Raw genomic sequence first — 21736 nt, 5'->3', positions numbered from 1 at the left:
CTTAGTGTAATAGGATGATGACGGCAGTAAAATGTTAGCACCTGGGGCAAAAAAAAAAAACGGAGACCTCCTTGCCCTTAGATTTAACCAAATTAACCTAAAATATTAATTTCCCTGCGTCTCCTGCTTGGAGGCGAGTTGTTGCAACTCTCTTCCAGCCCTATTTGTGGCTCATCATAACAGTGTACATGGCCAGACGCAATCATTGGAGCAAAAAGTAAAAAGCTCGCAGTAGTCCAGACTTGGTGACAAGTTCTGTTGTAGTGAATAGGGAAGGGAGGGGAAAGAAAGAGCCCAGACTATTATTTTTTCAAACTGAATATATGTCCTATGTAATTTTCATCTCACAAGTAAGTTTCAAATAAAGTTAAATATATAGGATAAAATACAGACCCCAATGTAAAACATATAGAAGTCAATAAGGAGATGCTTGACCATATAAAAGACTAAGGGCTAGATTTACTAAGCTGCGGGTTTGAAAAAGTGGGGATGTTGCCTATAGCAACCAATCAGATTCTAGCTATCATTTATTTAGTACCTTCTACAAAATGACAGCTAGAATCTGATTGGTTGCTATAAGCAACATCCCCGCTTTTTCAAACCCGCAGCTTAGTAAATCTAGCCCTAAGGATTCAGTCCAAGTGCTTTTATTTGGGTGACCGAACTCGGGCTGAGTCTATTAGGACCCATGTTAAGTCTCACTGAGGTAAATTTAGGCGAGTAAAGGGGGGTACACACTACATAAAATTCTCCCGCTGAAATATCTGTAACGATTTAACCAACGATTGAAAACTGTGATGAGCATGTGGGTTCATGTACACACCTACATAATTACCTTCAGATCTGTGCTCTTCATCTGTCATAACCTTCGGCTGAAAAGATTGTGACTCTGTAAACTCTATGGAGATCTGCCTACACTGCTGGTCCTGAGTGCATACACACTGCAGAATTGTCCTAACATTTCCATCACTAATAGTGATTTTCAGTCTGTTTATAAAATCAAATCAAACGATATAATGTGCTTTGGTACGATAAAATATGATCGTGGGAACGTACATAACTAATGCGATATCGGACCCAACGTGTGATTGGCACGATAATTGGGTGGAAAACCAGCAGTGTTTTCCCAGCTTATATGTGGAATGAAGCACTGTAGCTACAAGTATTGTTCAGATACAGTGTATGGACAAATGTGAAGGATTTTATGTTTTTCACGCATTAAGTATGTCCTAACATGGCCACCATAGTGAAAGAGATTATGAACTTTGATGACTAGTTATGTCAGAGGTTGACACAGGTAAGGATAACTTTCACAGCTATGCCTGGAATACCTAATATATATGGAAATAAAATATTGGAATGAACAAAGAACACTTGCTGCAATTAGGTGCAAAATAGCTGTGGACCACAGTAGCTAATTAACTTTTATCTGTACAGTGCAAACTAGATGATTCTGATTGGTTGGTATGATTTAGTGAAGTGTACATAAATACAATGTTAGAAAATTAACCCCACTGCAGAAAGTTGGGAGGTGCTCATCATGGCAGGTGCCTGCCTTGCATGCATTCAAGGGTGTTTTTAAGAGTGGGGTGGAGGGTTGAGTTTACCCCAGGATGTGGTCACACACTGTGTAAGTCTGACACTCATAGGAGATGTTGCTGTGTCCTGACTTGGGCATTGCAAGTGTTGGGAGGTATGCTACCATCTGTTCTTAAAGTGTACCTGGCATAATTGTTTAAAGTCAAAAACAGGGGGGAATTCAATTGGCCAGGGCATTATTACCGTTATTACGGCAGTTTCAACATCGGCTTTTCGGGGAGTTGCGAGCAGAAAGCCGGATTAAAATTACCGTAATAACTTTAACGCGGTGCTAATTCAGGGGGAATTGAATTCCCCCCAATGTAGTGAAAGCTGGCAGTGTGGTGATGTCACAGGATGTCTCTTTAGAGCACACTGAGCATGCTCCCGTCACTACATAGGTGGTTCTCTCTCTCATTAACACTCATGAATATTTACATATGTCCAGAAGATGGCTAACTTCATGCAGATGTTACGAGCCGCGGCGGCTCCGGGCACCGCCGCGACTCGCTTCCTGTGCAGGCTCAGCATCCCTGCCGTCGTCATGACGACCGGGGCGTCACTTCCTCCTGGTCCCGACCGTTGCCTAGCTCTCAGCCCTCAGCGACGCTTCCCGGCATCTAGGGCAGCCAGGCCCGTGCGCACAGTTAATATAGTTTATAGCCCAGCTGGGCTGATTATCTCCTGCTGTGCAGGACAGTTTTCATTGGCCCCTATCTGTTTATAAGGCAGGAAGGCACAAGCCCTCCCTGCCGGTTATAGTCCCTGCTTCAGTGCATACTACCCTGCTGTCTGTGCTACCTGCTTGCCGTTTGAACCTGATTATTGTTGTCGACCCTCTGCCTGGATTCTGACCTATTGCCTGATTCTGACACTCCTTATTGCCTGTGACCCTGAACTTTTGCTCGGATACTGACGCTGCCGTATTGCCTGTGACCTGTTTGACCCCTGGCCTGGACCTAGGCGCTTCCATTTACTGGCGACCTACAAAACCTTTGCCGGTATCCTCACTCAACTTCTACGTGTGCACCAGCGATGCGCTCCCAGGCTATTAGCTCCTACTACTAGAGTACAAGACCTGTGGGCATCAGAGTACCTGTGAGCGCACCTAGCTCTACGGGAAAAGTGGTTCCTATAGGTGAAGACCTCTGAAGCGGTTCTAAGAGCTGATACCTGGGGCGTGAGTCATAACAGCAGACACGTAAAAAAGTGAATTTAGATTAAACTATCTGACCGTAACACACAATATATGTAACATATGTTTATTAATATGCTTTTTGTGCAGATATATCTTTAATGTAAGTGTGTGGGTCCCTTTTAAAGTCAAGATAAAACAGAATTCTCCCCTCACTAATCTGAGCATAATGGCACACTGTGTTTTTATAATGGGAATGAACTGTAATGCCAATTGAGGTAATATTTATGTTAGCTCTCGCTAGTCATGTCTTATTGTCCCTTCTTATATAACCAGCTGCGTACAACACCTATCCTATAGTGCACATTATGCTGTTTTTAAGCCAATTAGATGCCTAGCTTATTTCAGATCACTTGCTATTTTTGAACACCCTCTGGGTAATTCTTTCTTGACAGCTTTTTTTTTTCTCTCTGCTACAATTGAGAGTTGATGATATTCATAACTGTGAGAAGATATAAGGACAAGCAAGGTCAGGCTGAGATTATACCGATGATACTAGGTAGTGTGAAGTGAGTACAGCGCGTGCAGAGACTCATTATTAGACTAGAATAGTACGATGTTCAGCAGTGCCCCAGTTATAGTAAAACTAACACAGCAAATTAAATAATGTACATATAGAGCCATGCGTAATGATGGCAAATGATTATAACTGGAGGACATGTACAGAAGCATATTAAATATATTGCCCAGCTAGTAATATTTTGACCCACATTTAAGGTATTTGCTAAAATGACATCATTTTTTGCACCCCAGAGGGGGACCCTTGGGTGGCCACAATAACAGTAATTTATGTTGTTTAATTTAATTGTGGGCCTCTACTGCCCTCTAAGGGCTGAACTAGTCACAATGTATTCCATTGTTTGTTGTTAAAAGATAGACCAGGGGGTAAATGTATCAAGCTGAGAGTTTTCTGGCGGGTTTGAAAAATGGAGATGTTGCCTATAGCAACCAATCAGATTCTAGCCATCATTATGCAGAATGCACTAAATAAATGATAGCTAAAATCTGATTGTTTTTTCAAACCCGCCAGAAAACTCTCAGCTTGATACATTTACCCCCTGGGGTTAACGTTGTAACCCTGCAATTATTAGTTCCTGGATGTGACCCTATTTTTTAATATTCAGTACAGTACCACGTATCACTGTCCTTTACTCTGCAATTGCCACTATCTGTTCATATACTTTATGTACTGTATAACTACGGTTTTATTAGGAATGAATATTTAAAATACAAGTAATATATGTTTTAATGTATGATGATTTTTTTAAGCATTTTTGAGTGGGGTGTGTATATCGCTTTCATCAGTTGCAAGGAACAAAGGGATATGATTTGACAGCCCAGTATTTATGTAGGATAGGTGTATTCCTGACTCACCAATACAACTGGGGAAACGTTGGAGGTGAAGGAAACTGGTCCACTCAAGCTTTTACATTGCAGCAGGAATCTTGGAAATCATCCATGGAAATTGTAGAATAAATACTGACATCTGTGTCAGGAACATGCCCAAAAATGACTGGTTGCACAGCCAAATTCTGAGAAGGTCTCAACTTCTCTAAGCTCCCAAATAAAGTTATACCAGTATGTACTTACTAAGACCTGGGGGTAAATGTACCAAGCTGAGAGTTTTCCGGTGGGTTTGAAAAGTGGAGATGTTGCCAATAGCAACCAATCAGATTCTAGCTGTCATTTTGTAGAATGTACTAAATAAATGAGAGTTAGAATCTGATTGGTTTTTCAAACCCGCCGGAAAACTCTCAGCTTGATACATTTACCCCCTGATCCATCTGAAAAGAACACTCATCTGGTGCATAACACAACAGCTGTATTATTTTAATGATTTGTACATTTTAGACAATCCAGTATGGTTGTTTTGTTTTACCCTGTCCTCACTGATTTGCGGTTAGTGTTTGAGCTGAATTTCATCATCTAGCATGGTATTGCATAGAGACACCATGGCAATTGTTTCTCCCAGGATTTGCAGATAATGATTTAGTACAGACTGCACTAGGGAGTAGTACTCAATCGGAACATTGTTCTATGTATTGTGAACTTGCTCAAAAGTCATTGTTCTGCAGAGAAGTGAAACATCTCATATCTTGCATATCTACTACCTATCCTGTGTACATCTTCATCCCTGCCTTCGTAGCCCCTGGGCTAAGTGGCCTTATCACAAATCTAAGCTTCACTTTGATTCATGGTAAAACATATTAACACACCCAGTTCCATGAAGTCACAGCGACAGAACAGCAGAGAAACTCCCACTTGGCACTAGGAGACACCTTTAAAAGGAAAAGCTGTTGCAGAATTTTTGGCAGCAACAACAGCAATTTCTTGGCCACCATGGCATTTGTTGAGAACTGCAATCAAAAATCATGCCAGTACAATTGGCTTAGACGGTTTGCCCCCCACCCCCAGAAATCTTATACTGCTATATTTACATAAATAGAATTCTATCTTACTGCAATAAAAAAAAAAAAATGCAATGTTCATATTGAACATCTTCATGTTATATTATATACATATAAAACACATTCTTCAGATACCATAAATGAGAAATAGTATTTTAATTTACCTAGGCCTTGATTTTGCTGCTCCCACTCCATGGTGTCGGGCACTTGATAAGCTGCCCCTTCAATCAGGGCGACATTGCCATCGTCTTCAAGAGGTTCCTGAGAGGACAGACCAGGGAGGGTGAAAAGCGGCAGATCAGAATCTTTCTCTGAACTGTCATCCACTGAATCATTATCCTTCTCATCCTCCTCCTCTTCTTCATCATCTTCATCCAGCTCATCATCATCCTCATCTTCCTCTTCTTCATCTTCCTCATCACCCTCTGTACCAGCAAGAAGAAAGTAGGAGGTCAGAGGGAGACATACATGGTTTAATACCCACCAATACTTGGAGAAGTATAAGGTTATGTGGCAGGAGGCAGCCGTAGCTGCTTTGAAGAACATGTTCTGAAGTATTTCTAGAGGTATGAATCCAAAATAATACAACTGTGCTGTAATCACAAATAGACATTACACTGAGAAATGACTTATTGAAAAAATCCTGCATGTTTTATAGGAACCTTCTCACTGGGGAGATTCAATTGCTGGCGACGTGGCGCGCGGACACTGAACCGCACACCTTGCTGGAAGTTACGGTACAAATCTACGCTCATTGACCCTCGCACCTCTAAAGGGTGCGAGGAAAAATGAGCGAAGATTTCTGTCAAATATCCGCCGCAAATTGAAGTATATATATTTTAAAGACATTAACACAGGCGCACATTTGGGGAGGTTTGGGGGTCTGAAATTTTTTAGGGCTTCATTTCTGTCTTAAGTACCACGGGTGTTTGTCTTCTCTCTACATTCTATTAGCCCCGTATCTGCAGTAAATATCAAAATGTGAGCTGCAGCAGATCCCCGCGTGGGTCTTTGGCAGAGCAAAGCACGAGTTGCATTTTGGAAACTTTGTTTACATTAAGCCATACATATAATTTAATCATTATTAAAGTAATTATTACCCCGACGTATCTGCCTCTGCCTAGTGACATCTGCCAGTGCTACCTCTAAAGTCATTTGCAGAAAAACTTCATCATGGTGGACACTTTAAAATTCTGTGCTTTCCCATGTAAGGGTTCAGCAAAAGGCCCTTGATTCTGACACAGGCTGCAGGAAAGCCTTGGGGACAGGCCAGGGTCACTTTGTAAATGCCATTGTCTGACTTCATGCATGAAACCTGCCATGGAACACAGAGTAGGAATGTCAGCCTGAAGGCAAGATCCAGTTGACTGGGCCTTAGTAGAATCCTGGTAAAGGGCCTGGTAAGTAAGTAGATTAAAAAACGGGTTCACTAGAAAGCAAAGCTCATTCACTCTAAAGATAATCCAGAATATACAAAGTTAAAATGACTCTAAGAGAACAAATGTTTAATATAAATTAGATAAAATCTGTTTTATTAAGAAAAAAAAAACAACAACTTTGTCCTCTTTAATACATAAATATTGAACTCATTTTACACTACTGTCATTGTGGAAATAACATCCTGATTAGTATCTACTTTTCCTTATATACACCTATACTGGCCTACATGCACAAGCAGTAACATAAATGTGGAATATAGTCGGGCTGCAGATGTTAGGCGGAATGTTGGGAACATGTAGAGAAGACAGAGGATCAGTGAGGCAGTGGAGCAGTTAGGAAAAGTAATGACACAGTGACAGCTGAGTGACAACGTACCACTCCGGCAGTTCTGCACGGCTGGAGGGAATATGTAGCATGCAAGCCAGCAAACTGAATAAATACTGAATAAAATGAGTGAGTGGTGCCAGTCATGAGAGACATGCAATTCAAAACACCCCTCATAAAAAAACTTGTGGCTGAAATAAACCCACATGTGACTCAGTCTACTAACAGCAGAGAAAACTTGTTTGCCAAAGTCTTGGAAACAATTCTGAATCGGGGACACAAGATTACACACAATGGGCCTATGCTAAGTTGGCGTTGTGCAACATCCGCAAATTTGTACTGAGCATACCCACAAAACACGTTGTATGCATAGGTGTATATGTCTGTACTTGTGCCTCCTTACTACTGAAGAGGCTGTATGGTGGAGGGAAGGGATGGTCTAGCATAGGCAGAGAACACTAAGAGGATGTTCACCCAAATTCGGTGGTACAGAGAAGCATAGATGCCTGTCAGGAGACATATCTATGGCAGGTGCTAATTTTATGGGCGGCCCTTTTAACATAAATTATGCCCAATATGCATCCAATTCAGTGTCAGGCCCAATATACTTTACTACAATGTTTTACCAGATACATCAGTTGGTCAGCATCAGTTTTAAGGCAGAAACCATGAAGGACATCTTATGGTTCTACCTTCCTGGTTCAGTAATATGTAAAAGATACTTATACATCACGCCAGTCATTTGCTTGACACATTGTTTAAGTTATTCACCTGGTACCTGCCTCCTCCCTTACCATACATACATGTTTATTGCAAATTAGTGCTAAATACTGCACAGGGAACCTTGTAACAGTTTGGAAAAGGAAGGTGCCAAATAAGGTAACATAGGATTGTTGTGAGTCACAGCCACCAATCAAGTGCTGCCTTCTCCAGCTGACAACCAATCAGTTACCATCTTCACCTTCAATTTCATGTTATTCTATTTATACAGGATCCCCTCAATGTACAGCACTACACAATATGTTAGAAATATGTAAAACAGTGATTTTGTAGTTTATTATTTCACTTTTCTATTAAATCAACTGTAATGCACCGTGTAACAGCACTTTTTCTGGTTCACAAATAGTCATTAATAACTAATAAAGCTTGATGTGAATATGCAATAGGCATCATTAAAATATATTAACTAGAGGTTTGCCTTTATCCAAATGAATTTGATATATGTCTACCAACAAATGAAAGACAATGGCTGCCTAATCCATACCAGCCATGCCCACTTTACTATTAGGAACAACTATTGTCATGTATGCCTGATTTTTACTGAAGGAGGCCGGTTTACAGGAGACATCCAGATACAATACATACTTAAATATATCCTAAATCTATGTTTTTGAAATATATTGTTATTAAAAAATATGTCCTCTGAAGTCTCATTTCTTCTGACAACCAACACTGTGGAGGTGGTGTCAGTATTTGAAAAAATATATTTCATTAGTTATAGTAAAGTTTTATTTACATTTTTATTGTGGGTACTTTTTGGTCTTCAAAAAATGTAATGGATGTAGATCTGGCCATCAGCCTGCCTGTGCTTCACACCATGATGATTCCCACGCATTTTATAATGTATTTGCCTAGTTTGTTTAGTAGGAATAATTTATGCTGAAAATGATGTATGTAAACATTTTTTACCATATGTATTTAAATTACATTCAATGCCAAACCATAGAAAAAAAATAATGTGTAGCATGATCTATTACAAAAAAATAAAAAAAATCAGACTGCAAACCTGAAACACATCACATCAATAGGTTTTTGTGGTCAACAGGAAATGGATTTATTTTTTTTGCACATTTACATAATGCAGATGTGTAAATTAGTATGTATGTGCCTTGTTGTTATATCTAATACTACTTACAAATAATATATTTGTAGTTTGTGCACTGGATGTGAAAGGGACCATTTCAAATTGCTGTTGTGGGCACAGAATGGATATGTCAAACCCTGTAACAACTTTTGAATCCTAATATCATTACAGACTATAATATAAAATACACTCAGATATATGACCATAAACAGGATGATATATAGATGGCTAAATAGATTATTATTTTAAAACAGCACAAAAGGACTAGTAATTGTTTATATCACAGTGGATAACATGTTGCAACATTTGGATTCATTGTAACACACAGACAAGAACTGTGTGCATGTTCAGACACAATATTACCTTTTTGTTTCATAATTTAACTACCGTATATTGGTAAACTGGGTTGTGTCGCCCTCTGCTGGATCTGCAGTGCAAAGACCAATATTCCAGAGATATGACCCTTTATCAAAATGAATTTGAGGACTAGCATGGAGTAATGAACCTCTACATGATGTCACTGTCTATCAAATAAAGAGTGTATAATAAGTCGTATGCTTTGTAAATGCTGAAATGCTTTGAAAATGTTTTTATATACCTAATATCACTTTTCATACACCAGATAGCAAGTTTAGAGATGTCATAAAAGATCCAGTTTATACAGGTCTAGAGGCGGGAGCCTGAGGAAGGATACCCAGCCACCTCAAAGAACAATGACCAGAGGAGTCAACCAATGGGACATCAAGTTCTTGGGAGGTCATGACCCATCGACCTATGAATGTGGACCTTAATACTGGAACAGTGTATCTTTGTGATGTCACTGCTTTTCATGACTGTACAGTGTATAAATTATTCATCTTTGGCTTTGGAAACCAGAGCATTCTGATAGAAGCTTGTTGTTGGTGCCAACAGGTGCAAACGTATGCATGCGATACTTTGCCCTGTAATCTATTTTGCGGATAAAATCTTTGTGCTTTGGAACCACAGCAATATATATATATATATATAATACTCTAGCTACACAGATGTGTAACATTATCCTAAGGGGGAAACATAAAGAGATTGCAATATAAGAATGATAATTGACATAACACTATTGGTGGTCATTTTTGCCTTGTATCGTTTGTTTAGATTAGTGGTGGACAATAGGCGACCCACAACCCGCAGGAAGTAGGACAGATGCAGGGAGAAAAGGGACAGCAATACAACTTTATCTGTCCCACATTGTACACCCTGTATCTGTTCTGTATTGCACCTTGTCTCACTGTGGCTGGGCTGTGGAGGCAGTCCCAGTCTATATCCCCAGGTCTGCAGTGAGACCTGCCCATTCTTCAGTGGGTTACTACAAGGATGAGGGGGCAAATGGGTTACTACAGAGATGAGGGGGGTGAATGTGTCACTGGAGGTGAGGGGGGTGAATGTGGTACTACAGAGGTGTGGGGGTACATGTGTTACTACAGAGGTGTGGGGGGTACATGTGTTACTACAGAGGTGAGAAACTGCTCAGTGTACTCATGTCATGTCCCCTGAATGAGGGGATGTGTGAGGCTCACTCTGCTACAGAGGAGATGCTGATTAGAAGGCAACAGCTAAGAGTGTGAAAAGAATGTACTGAGTACTGGGTTAGGTTTGTGGGGTTGGATCACAGCATCACCAGGTCGAATAGCAACATTTGGAAGAGGACGCGACAATACCATTCCACCCTAGCCTCGAAGGAGCAAATTGGGGCCCTAGGGAGGGTGGACCGTTACTCCCAGGAGCTCTTCGCCTGTATGCCCCATACTGTCCTGACTTCCTGAACAGTGTGTGCTGAGCCCCGAGTGGAGGAGCTCAGCAGGATCAAGGAAGAGGAGAAGGATTGAAAGAGGAGAAGGATTGAAAGAGGAGAAGGAGGATGAAAGAGAGGAGAGGCTGAATTCAGGGACCTTGGGCAGGTGATTAGCTTTGTAAATATGTAAACCACTCTCAGGTGTGTATACTGTGTGTCCCTCCCATGGTGGGGGTGCGTTGAGGAAACTTGTGTAAAGTGCAGCTTGAGCATAGGGTGTGTATGTTTCTGTGCACTGGTCCCTGCATTATATGGCAGTCACGTGGATGCTCTTTGCATTGTATTGTGGTCACTTGGCTGCTCTCTGTATTTTATGGCAGTCCCTAGAATGCTCTCTGTATTGTATGGTGGTAACTAGCACGCTCAAAGTGCTATATAGCAGTCACTAGGATGCTTACTGTATTGTATATCTATGAACAGTACTGGGCAAATTATTATGCATAAAAGTATAATACCTGCTTTTTTTTTTTTCAATACATCGTCGTTATTTCTCCATGAGGATTTATCGTGAAGTCTCTGGTCTATATTGAAATAATTTACTTGTCACTAAATTGATTGATAATTATATTTTTCTGCAGAACTGCTTCCAGACACCCCAACTGCCACACTCCCCTTCCCTGCTGCCACATTGGTCCTGGCTGCCGCTAGCCTGTTACACATTTCTCCTCCCTTCTGCCAGACATCCCCGGCCACTGCATCTAACCTTCCACCATTCTCTCCTAACAGATTCTAGGCTAGTCTCCCTGCATCACTTTCATAGCTGCAGTGGAGGCACCAGAAGAGTGGGATGACCACATCTAGTGGCTTTGCATCACCTCTGTTGGATGGCCACACCCCCTCTGATGGCTGCTTGTTCACACCCATTCAGATATTCACCATCACTAAACGTGGGCGCACACACTATTTCATGGTCCCTTACCACTGCGTTCCCCTGGTGGGTCCTTCATGTCCCAGTCTGACACTGGATGGACAGATAGATATAGATATTGGATAATTGTATCATTTCATAGGGTCGCTTTGATGGGAAACCAGGTCAAAATAATCAGCAATATTTTAAAAAAATAAATAAATTAATATCATTTTTTTTTAACTCTCCCCCAAAGGTGAAAAGTTGCTGAGAATTTTTTTTAAACACTTTCAAAATACTACACAACCCCCATGCTTTCCACTGCATTTGTGATACATTAGGGTCACTAGTACATTTTGATGAAACGTAATAATTATTCATTTGGAAAAGTGAACATGAAAATAGAGCTTTTTTTTCATCCAGTGAATAAGTGCTGCGTATCAGTGAACCTTAGTTCCTAGGGGTCTTTACTCACTGCCACTCTATTATTATCTTTTATTTATATGGCTCCACAAAAGGTTCGCAGTGCCGTACATAGTGCATAGAAGAAAACAGAACACAGCGTACAGGAAAGTGCAAAAGCAAAACAAAGTGGAATTGAATTGACACCCTGGCTGAGGACAGGTAGTCCGGGCAGAGAGGTATGAGTGAATAAAGAACACTTGAGAGCCAGAAAGAGGAAGGAAGAGAGGTGGGGAGTGGACTTAAGTAGGATGGGCCTGGACCCAGGAGTGTGGGCGTAACTAGCAGGACCAGAGCCAGTAATAGAGGGGAAGGGAGAGGAGGAGATTGAGGCAGGATCACAGAGTCAAGGTTGAGGATTAAAGGTGGGGTGCTGGAACCAACAGGAAGGTAGCAGGAGGAGGGGGTCACAAAGAATAGAGGGCCCTGCTTACAGGAGCTTACAATATAGGGGAGGGAGCACACTAACAGAAAACACCAGGGGGAATCGGGGTGAGGGAAAAAGAAATCTGAGTGGAGGGTAGAAAGGGGGACTAGGGTAGTGAGGGAACTAGAAATCTGAAGGGAGAGCACAATAAGGGCTGGTGAAATGAGAAGGGGAGGAAGAAAGAGGGTGCGATGAAAATGATAAGTGAGGAAGGCTAAAGAAAGGGAGAAGGGGAGGGGAGAGGTTAGACAAAGGAAGGGTAGGCGATCCTGAACACGTGTGTTTTGAGGGATCGCACTCTTCTCTTCCACCTTCTCAAAGTTACCAGCAACAGTGCACATGTTCAGTACAAGCTACAATATATGTGGTACTAATAATTCTATGATGGCTGTAGAATAAGGAATCCATCCAAACCTTCATATTCCAGCTTGTCCACCCCATAGGCTGCTGTGGCAGTAGTTCTTCTGGTTGGGGGAAGTATTACACTGACTTGGGAGGCAGAAGTGACTGTACCAAGTACGGTGGTATCCTCAGCCTGTGTCATGACAACTGGAGACGCCGAAACAACAAAGCCCTTCTCATCCTTGTACTGTAGATTCAAACCTAGAACAGAATTAAAACATAAGACTGAATTAAACTTCATATCTACTTATATATAAATGTAAGCTAAGCCTGAACAATGTAAAGGAATTGTTGGCCTATACTGTAAAGTAAGATTGTCATTTTTTCAGGATATCTTGGCTGGCACAGAGCATGATGTCTCTGAATGTGACTAAAACAAATAATTCCAAGGAGAATTTCTATGGACATTTAGGGATGCACACAAGATAGATTTTACATATTGCTGCAATATATATTTATTATTGACTTGTTTTAAATTAGTGTAGGGGTTAAATATGCTAAAGGATCATTGTACCTTTACACTGTATATGTTTTTCTAAAGATATCTCCTACCCCTTTGCTCTCCTTTACCTGAATTGTGGGAGTCCTTCAACTGTGACCCCCTCCTCTATGCTGCTGGGGTCCAGTGGCTATTATACCAAACATCAACAATGGAGAGCCTGACATAGGTCGCAAGCAGAGTCTGAAGATTCGTGATGACGAGAGCAGGACACATAGGACTAGGCTAGCAGCTCCCTCACCAATGGGTTGGCCCTCTGCTGTAGAACCTGATATAATAATTGACCTGACAGCGCAGATGTGGTATCTGTGATTATATTCCATGATTCAGAGAAAAGGGAATTGGGGGATTACTTTTTCAAAATTATCTATAGGTGGAAATATTCTTTCATCTGGTAAATGAGGAGATTTTGTTACTTTCTGCAGACTTGTATATCTGCTGTAGAAAAAGATTGGTATTTATCATCATCATCATCATCATTTATTTATATAGCGCCAACATATTCCATAGCGCTTTACAATTGGGGACAAACATAGTAAACTAATAAACAAACTGGGTAAAACAGACAAAGAGGTGAGAAGGCCCCGCTCGCAAGCTATTTATACACCACTCTTAGAGAAGGCACTGGATAAGTTGCTGGTAATGATTGTCTGAGACCAAGTGAAATATGTCTGACAATGATAAATAATATCTGAATAAATATGATTCCTGCTGTAATCCCTTAGGAAGAAATCTATCAAAAGTCGATTATGTTCAAATCAACCAAAATCATTATACATGTTAATGCATCCCACAAACACATCAATCTATTAAAAAAATTATGCATCAATTAAATTCGATTTCTTTTCGATTTAGGCTGTTTTGGGAATTATTTACATTCACTTGAACACGCAATGCATTTCAATGGAAGCCAGAAGTCATTTGAAATGTATTGTCCATAGAAATTAATGGGAAAAGCTCCTCCAATCACAAGCAATGTTTACATGTTGACAGCTTGATTGGATGAGCAGGCACTGACCTCCAGTCCTAGTGAAACTAGTTAGGCTGGAGGCAAAGCAATTAAATAGTACTATGGAACTACTATCCTGGCTGTCAGAGCATGCTGGCACTTGTAGTACCACAAGTCCCATCATTTGCAATTCCACAAGCAACAGGATGTCCAAGCAGAAAAATGGCTATCAGGAAATGATGGGACCTGTAGTTCCACAATAGTATTTAATTTTATTTGCTTAATTAATGGAGCTTTTTCCCCAATTATTGCAATCATTTCTTTTTTGTTTTCGGTGCTAACTGAAATGCACTGTCAGGGGTGGATTGGGAACTTAAAAGTGGCCCTGGAAAAAATTCTTGAAGTGGCCTCATTTGAGTGGGACCAAGTCAACTGGAGGTGGGGCCAACACAAAAATAGGCAGGATTTAGAACTACTGGAATTTGGTTGTAGTAACATTTAGGAAAACCTGGATGTGACGACTTAAGACACAGTGGGTCATCTCTAAAACAATGCAGGGAAAAAGCTGCCAGTCCTGTGCTATAAAAATACATGAATCCTTTTGGATGATTTGCGACTGGTTTATGCCTCTGTGCTCAAGCTTGTTTAGTTGGCTACTAACACATTCTTCCAAAATTCCCTTCATAGAAACATATCTGACTTTGTTTAATAAGTTTAACTATTACGAAACATGTTGACACAATTGTATCTGATCAGTCTGCCAGAGCAGCATATGAGCACCTTACCCCACTGTTGCATCTTTCCCTAATGTCCTGAGATACAAACTACCAGTCAAATCTCTCTCTATATATAATATATGAATATGTGTACTGTGTGTTTCAAAAAAAGGCATTAAAAATAATCCTTATAATAAATTGCTATTTAGTGTGATCACCACAAAGGTGCATTTTTGCAAGCATCTGTAAGAAAACACTTCCTTTGTAACAATTGTGTATGAGCCCTAAATGTGCCCTGTGATTAGCTGTGTTTGAATTAATAACTGTGCAGGGAGGGTTGGCAGACAATGGTATAAGTAAAGGGGAAAGCTATTCCAAGGGTTTGCTGGTGATATAGTAAGTACAAAGGAGGAAGGATTAATGACATTGTCAGTGCAATGGGGGCTGGACATATGTTCCACAAAGTGATCTGAGAATGGGACCAATGCAGGGTAGAAGGCAGGCAATGTAACCAATGCAAGAACCACTAAAGTATCACCAGAGCTGAAATAAGGCTTTGGGGGGCCTGAGGCACTTAAGACAGGGGGATTATCATTTTAGATACACAGGAAAAACTGTGTGCACTACTGTTAGTTGCACACAGGTCTGCCTTCACAAGCCATACAGTGCGAAGCGGGACATACCTCTCAACTGTCCTTGTAGTTGAACCAAATCCTGACTAAGCAAGACAGTCACCCAAATTCAGGACTGCCTAACCAGATTCAGGACAGTTGGGCAGACTATCCTGCTCTCTCCTACCTGTTCTTGTCCATTTCACCACCTGTGGCTGCTGGTTTCTTTAGATCAGTTGCTGCTTGTCTGGATCCTGGAATGTTGGATGCCCTATTTGGAAATAAATGGGTACATGAAATCTAGACTCCATCACACATTATAGCAACATACACCACTCTTCCCTCACACATTATAGCAGGTCCCCCTCCCTATAGTTTAATATAGGCAGCCCTCCATAGTTTTGTGTAGGCAGCCCTCCCTCCCTATAGTTTAGTGTATGCAGCCCCTTCCCCTGCTCACTTACCTTTAGCTGCTCCGGCCGGCGTCGCTCCTCACATCATGCAGACAGGAAGTGAAGTGAGAATTCCTGTCTGGCGCACAGCACTGTGGGACACCATACAGCAACAGGCAGCCTAGCGATTGCCACCAATTCTTTTAATCTGCCTTACCGGGGAACTTCCCGTAAGGCCTATGCCCAATTCGCCCCTGTGCACTATCGATAGAAATGAATGGAAATCTCACTAATCTCCCTGTTTTTCATGCAATCTCTTCTGTTTGAAAATAGTGAGATTATTTTTGGAGATTTCCATGGTCATTTTTCAAATTGCCCTTTAACAGATTCGAACTGCTCTGCACATTAATGATTTTTGTAATTGTAAAATGTATGGCAATATATTTTGGGGGAGGTTTGAAGAAGTGGAGATTTGCATGGCAATCTGCTGTTAGTAGATCAGGTGAATTAGAAATAGTCATATAAACTACTGAAAAATAAAATATTTGATCAAAATCGATCTGTGATAGATGTCTCTTTTGGAATGTATTAGGACAATGAATGCATTATAAGAAATGACTTACTTTCTGTGTTTCATAAGGATATCAGTAGTCACTTTGGGTTTCTTGACCCTGTGCTTTTCAATTTTTCTCTCTTAAATTTTACAAAGTATTAATTGTAATCCTACAAAGTACTAATTCTAAATAATTCATTGTAATGATGTTTTGCTTGTTTTTTTACCTTCAGTGGTAGATATTTCCACAGATAGGACAGTGGTGGATGGACCAGTATTAGTTTCATCTGTGGAGTTCTGTACATGTGGAGTAATATTATTTATTACTGTCTCTTCTCCTTTATGAATAACTTTGGGATCTCTTGTGATATTGTCACTTTCAGTAACATCCAAGATGGCCACAGTCAAGTTGGCACTGCTGTTTTCACTTATGTCTGAGATTGGCTGCTTTACACCTGATAAAAAAAAAAAAAAATGTAAAACTTTAGTAAAGAAAAAAAAAATCAGTCTTGGCCTGCCCAGGTACATTTTATTAAATAGACCAATTCCCTACCTTAATAAACACAGCAAACAATTATCTTGTAATCAGTTTTAAGCAGCCAGAGTGACACACAGAGCAAAATGGAAACAATAATTTAGTGTCAATTACTAAATTAAGCAATAAAATCTGGTCCATGGTCCACATGGAGAAAAACACTGCATTACTGCCACCAGAATTTGAAGTTCCATCAAATAAAGACATAGAGCCCCCTATGGAAAGCGTAGACACTTTCAATATACATGTAAAATACCTTAAATACATGTCCATATTTTAAGTTATCTCCACTCCTCACAAACATTGTTATTCTGAATGTTCATGTAACATTGTCTCAATTTTTCATGTTAAGATATATTGTTAATATAATGGTATTTTGGGCTAATATTTTGGTATATACCACCCCTTCCCCATAGGCTTTCCTTTCTTTTTGACCCCCCCCCCCCCCCCCATTTATTAGTTTTCCTTGTCTCTTTCTTGTAGTTAGACTTAAATTACTATCTCTGTTAAAATCATAACAGTGTATGCATGCAATCTTCTAATGGGTAATATTACATACATAAGTATAACAATATATCATACAGGATAAATGGATGGTTGGCATTACAAGTGGGAATATTCACTTAACCTTACAGAAATTAAGATATGTGTTTCCTGTCGGGGGACATATTGTTTTAAATGAAAAAGCATTTTAATGTTTCACTCACGAGTTGAGATGCCAGAACTAGGCATCTCATGTGTCTTCCCAAGACAATACTCTATTTTGTAACTGTATTTTAGATGTTTATCTTTCTATAATTCAGGTTAAAGGAATTTAGACCTATAACTGTTTTGCTGTATTCAGAAACCCAAAATGATGTTTAGACCGTATAAGCTTGATGTCAAGGTAGGCATCCTGTTGTTGAAAGTCCTTTATTACACCCTATACATCATCTCAATGATCAATAATAGTTGGCCTCACTACCTACAGTTCTCTGATGACTTGGATTAGTCTGAGTAATGTTAAAATGATTTATTATAACAATTAAATACTAACCGGCTGTACAATGCCATGTAGGCATCATTATGTAGGGAGAACTACAAGATTATGAATCACATTGTTTCAAACATAAAATAAAGATCCAAGATGCTTTAAAGTTACTGGGGTAGAAACTATTGGCATCACTATCAGGGAGGGGGTGAGATGGTGAGGGCGACAGATTAAAGTAAAGCTGAATGGATTTTCAAATTTCATTGTTTAAACTCAGACGGATTAAACAAGACTCTTGACTCTTATTATTTTATTATTACTATGATTGGTATATTTAAGAAAACTGTATATTAATGCATTTAAGTAGAAACAGTGTGGGATTGTTATAGGACACCATAAATCATATAATACATTGAAATCCCATTATGTGCTATACCTAGAATTTGCAATATAGGAAGATCATCTCTTTGATAGTATAGAAGATTTGATTAGTGTCTAGTATTTCATAAGAAACTATTCTTGAAATGTTTTGTGTCCAAGAAGTCTAAATTTAAAAGATTAGATCTATAACTAAATTCAACATAGTTTCCCTAGCGACACAATAAATCTTCGGCACTCACAGTAATATATGGAAACTCGAATAAGACAATCCAGACGTAAAATCTTATTACTGAATGATGAAGTATGTTGTATACAGAAGTCATCTTGTGATTACTTTGGCATTTCAAGGGGGAAATGTGCTTAACTGCTAGTGTTAAAAAAATCAACAGTGGATGAAAAAGCTGAATTTCTTAGGGATTGTGAAACTTCTAACACAGATTCAATGAACATGATTAACAACACGCTATTCACACTCTGGAATACTATGTAGTACAATACTGAATCACAATACGTTTGTTTCGTCCTGTGTAATATAATATTGGCCCACTGAAACGCTATTATAATAGGAGACGCATCCTTAGCATTGAGACCTAATGGTATTTCAATGGGTAATATGTATTTTATTACCCTATATACAGTCCAGTAACTAGACATTTTAGCGCCTGCGGAAGGAAAGGGAAAAACGCCCCCTAGCCCTAAATTATAATGAAACCAACCTAAAATACTCCTTATCCTGCGTCCCCTACCGCTTTGTGCCCTGGACAGCTGTCCCTCTCGCATAGCCCTGCCTGTTTAGCTTGAATATTATATGAATATGCTTTTTCTTTATAATACATTTATACTTCTTTTATAAATCAGTTTCGTGATTTTTGTCATTAAAATAACCGGTTCATTGAGTTTAATACATACAGAGGTGTGTTATATTAAACTAATTAAACAAGAGGAGGACATCTCTCTGTGAGACTATTTATTCTGGAGACATGGAGAACAATATAGCTTTGAAAACTTTTCATGTCAAGCAAAAAGGCGTCAGTTGTTTAAATATTAACTATCAGTGAAAATAGACTGCTCTTTATTATAAGAAATATAACAGAGATTGGGTCCTCTACATGCGAGTTAAAACTGAGAAGCCTAAACGGACGCATGGTGGCCACCAAATGCTAATATAGTATATTGATGTTTGATCACTGTCTAACATGAACTATTTTGGATGTACTATTCTTTGTTGCGCATATATAAGAGAATAATATAACTCAGGCTCTGTTGTATAATATAGCGTAGGACTGAATGTCCTAAAGAAAACGTCTATTCAGATTTGAGTTCCCAAAAGGTTCCTATCACATTAACTCTGCAGCAGGCTTTGAAGTAGTGCTAATAAGGAAACATTGTGTTTTTTTGGATAATTCCTACCTAGCTCCTCAGCAGTCAGTTGTTCTTGTCCGAATGGAACTCTGATGAATGGATTTAGCAGTATTACAGATGGTTAATTATATATATGTTAAGTGTGATTATATCTTTTTCTATTTTAGAATAAATATATTTTTATCGTTTACTTATCTTAAAGGGACGGTTAGTATTTATTTTCTATTAATTCTTGTTTATTATAAAATAACACATACTCTTTGTAGTGTTGATTTTATCTCTACTTTTGCAATTCTTTGTTTGAGAGTCTGGTCTGTGCTGAATAAGTGACATCATGTCACTCATTAAGTGGGGGGTTTTTTCTCCTGCACCACCGCATTGAACACCAGCTGTCCTGGGGATTTAAATTAAGCACACCCCCTTCCTCATTGCTGACAGTGGGGAACAGGAGGTGTGTTTCATTATTTAAATTAACTTGAGCACTCTCTGTGCCCTTCTTACCTGGTACTGTAATACAACTGGCTCCTCAGTGAGATAGGCTTGGCATGTGGAGCTGTGGTGTGTATAGGTGCACAGGAAGGGAGCAGCAGCATCACAGGTAGCACCGAAAGGGACACCCCCCCTCCTCCGATTGTCGCTACCCCATCTGTTCTGCACAAAGTACCAAGGATGGTGGAACAATCAGGAGAGGGGCATCCCGATGGTGAAGGGTTCCTAGAATGCCCAGTACCCTTCCTCCGGCCCTGAACTTAGCTCTCGTTAGGCTGTGAATGCACCACATTGGTTGCTATACAGATCGGTGGTGCTAAGGTGTTACGTCCGCAGCCTGCATTTCAACACAAACACTACCTTAAGAGTTGAATATGGAGGAAACAATTCAGTTTTTAAATAAGCAGTAAACCTGACCAGCCCTTGATATATCTGTACAGGGGCAGATGCCCAGATCTGTACCTCATGCTCATCATGTGGTCTAGTCAGTGACTTATACAACGGTAAAACTATGTTTTATATGCACACCTGATCATATTATCCTTAGTGGCAGGTGCCTGGCACTGACATTTGCTACACCGCTTGCGGACGTCTTGCGGGGGGAGCTAGTTCAGTGCTATAGGAGGTCCGGTAGGATAGCGGTTCCCAAACTGTGCGCCGCGGCTCCCAGGGGTGCCGCGGTGCTGTCACTGGGGTGCCGCGGGCCAAGCATTGTAAAAAAGAAAGAGCACAGCAACTTACCAATCCACTGGGCGCCGGAACCCAGCAGCCTCCTCTCTCCTGCAGCTGTCATTGAATATCGACGTCAGTGACAAGCTGCTGCGGGAGGGAGGAGGCTGCTGGGTTCCGGCGCCCGGCGGATTGGTACGTTTCTGTGCTCTTTCTTTTTTTTCTATGGCTGGCGCGCGGCAGAGGAGTGAGAGGGAGCGTGACAGCGGGGCACAACGGGGCAGAGGAGTGTAACAGGTGCAGAGGAGGGTGACAGCAGGGCACAACGGGGCAGAGGAGTGTAACAGGGGCAGAGGAGGGTAACAGCTGGGGCACAACGGGGCAGAGGAGTGTAACAGGGGCAGAGGAGGGTGACAGCCGACAGAGGAGGGTGACAGCCGGCAGAGGAGGGTGACAGCCGGCAGAGGAGGGGGGACATTGTGAGAGAGGGCAGAGGAGGCGGGACATCGTGAAAGAGGGCAGAGGAGGGGGGACAGCGTGACAGAGGGCAGAGGGGGCAGTGTGTCTGGATGCAGAGGGGGCAGTGTGTCTGGATGCAGAGGGGGCAGTGTGTCTGGATGCAGAGGGGGCAGTGTGTCTGGATGCAGAGGGGGCAGTGTGTCTGGATGCAGAGGGGGCAGTGTGTCTGGATGCAGAGGGGGCAGTGTGTCTGGATGCAGAGGGGGCAGTGTGCCTGAGGGCAGAGTGTCTGGATGCAGAGGGGACATTTTTGCATACAACTAAATAAGTATTTCTGTCCTGACCTAAATAAATACTTATTACAATTTTTTGACCC

The 21736-nt window shown here is 40.7% G+C and overlaps 1 protein-coding gene across 4 annotated transcripts in view; it reads right to left on the bottom strand.

Annotated features, from left to right (window-relative positions):
* Nucleotides 1-21736, bottom strand: part of ARMH4 (armadillo like helical domain containing 4) — a 139768-nt gene that overhangs the window by 94715 nt on the left and 23317 nt on the right. For all 4 annotated transcript variants that reach the window (XM_075193144.1, XM_075193142.1, XM_075193143.1 and 1 more), the window contains 3 exons: nucleotides 16723-16950; nucleotides 12788-12976; nucleotides 5346-5606 (listed from right to left, as the gene is read on the bottom strand). In XM_075193144.1, the coding sequence (XP_075049245.1) occupies nucleotides 5346-5606; nucleotides 12788-12976; nucleotides 16723-16950 (678 nt within the window). The remainder of the gene's footprint in view (nucleotides 1-5345; nucleotides 5607-12787; nucleotides 12977-16722; nucleotides 16951-21736) is intronic.

Source organism: Mixophyes fleayi, chromosome 12 (assembly GCF_038048845.1).
Source record: "Mixophyes fleayi isolate aMixFle1 chromosome 12, aMixFle1.hap1, whole genome shotgun sequence".
Taxonomy (NCBI): Eukaryota; Metazoa; Chordata; class Amphibia; order Anura; family Limnodynastidae; genus Mixophyes; species Mixophyes fleayi.
This window is presented reverse-complemented; position numbering and strand designations above follow the sequence as displayed.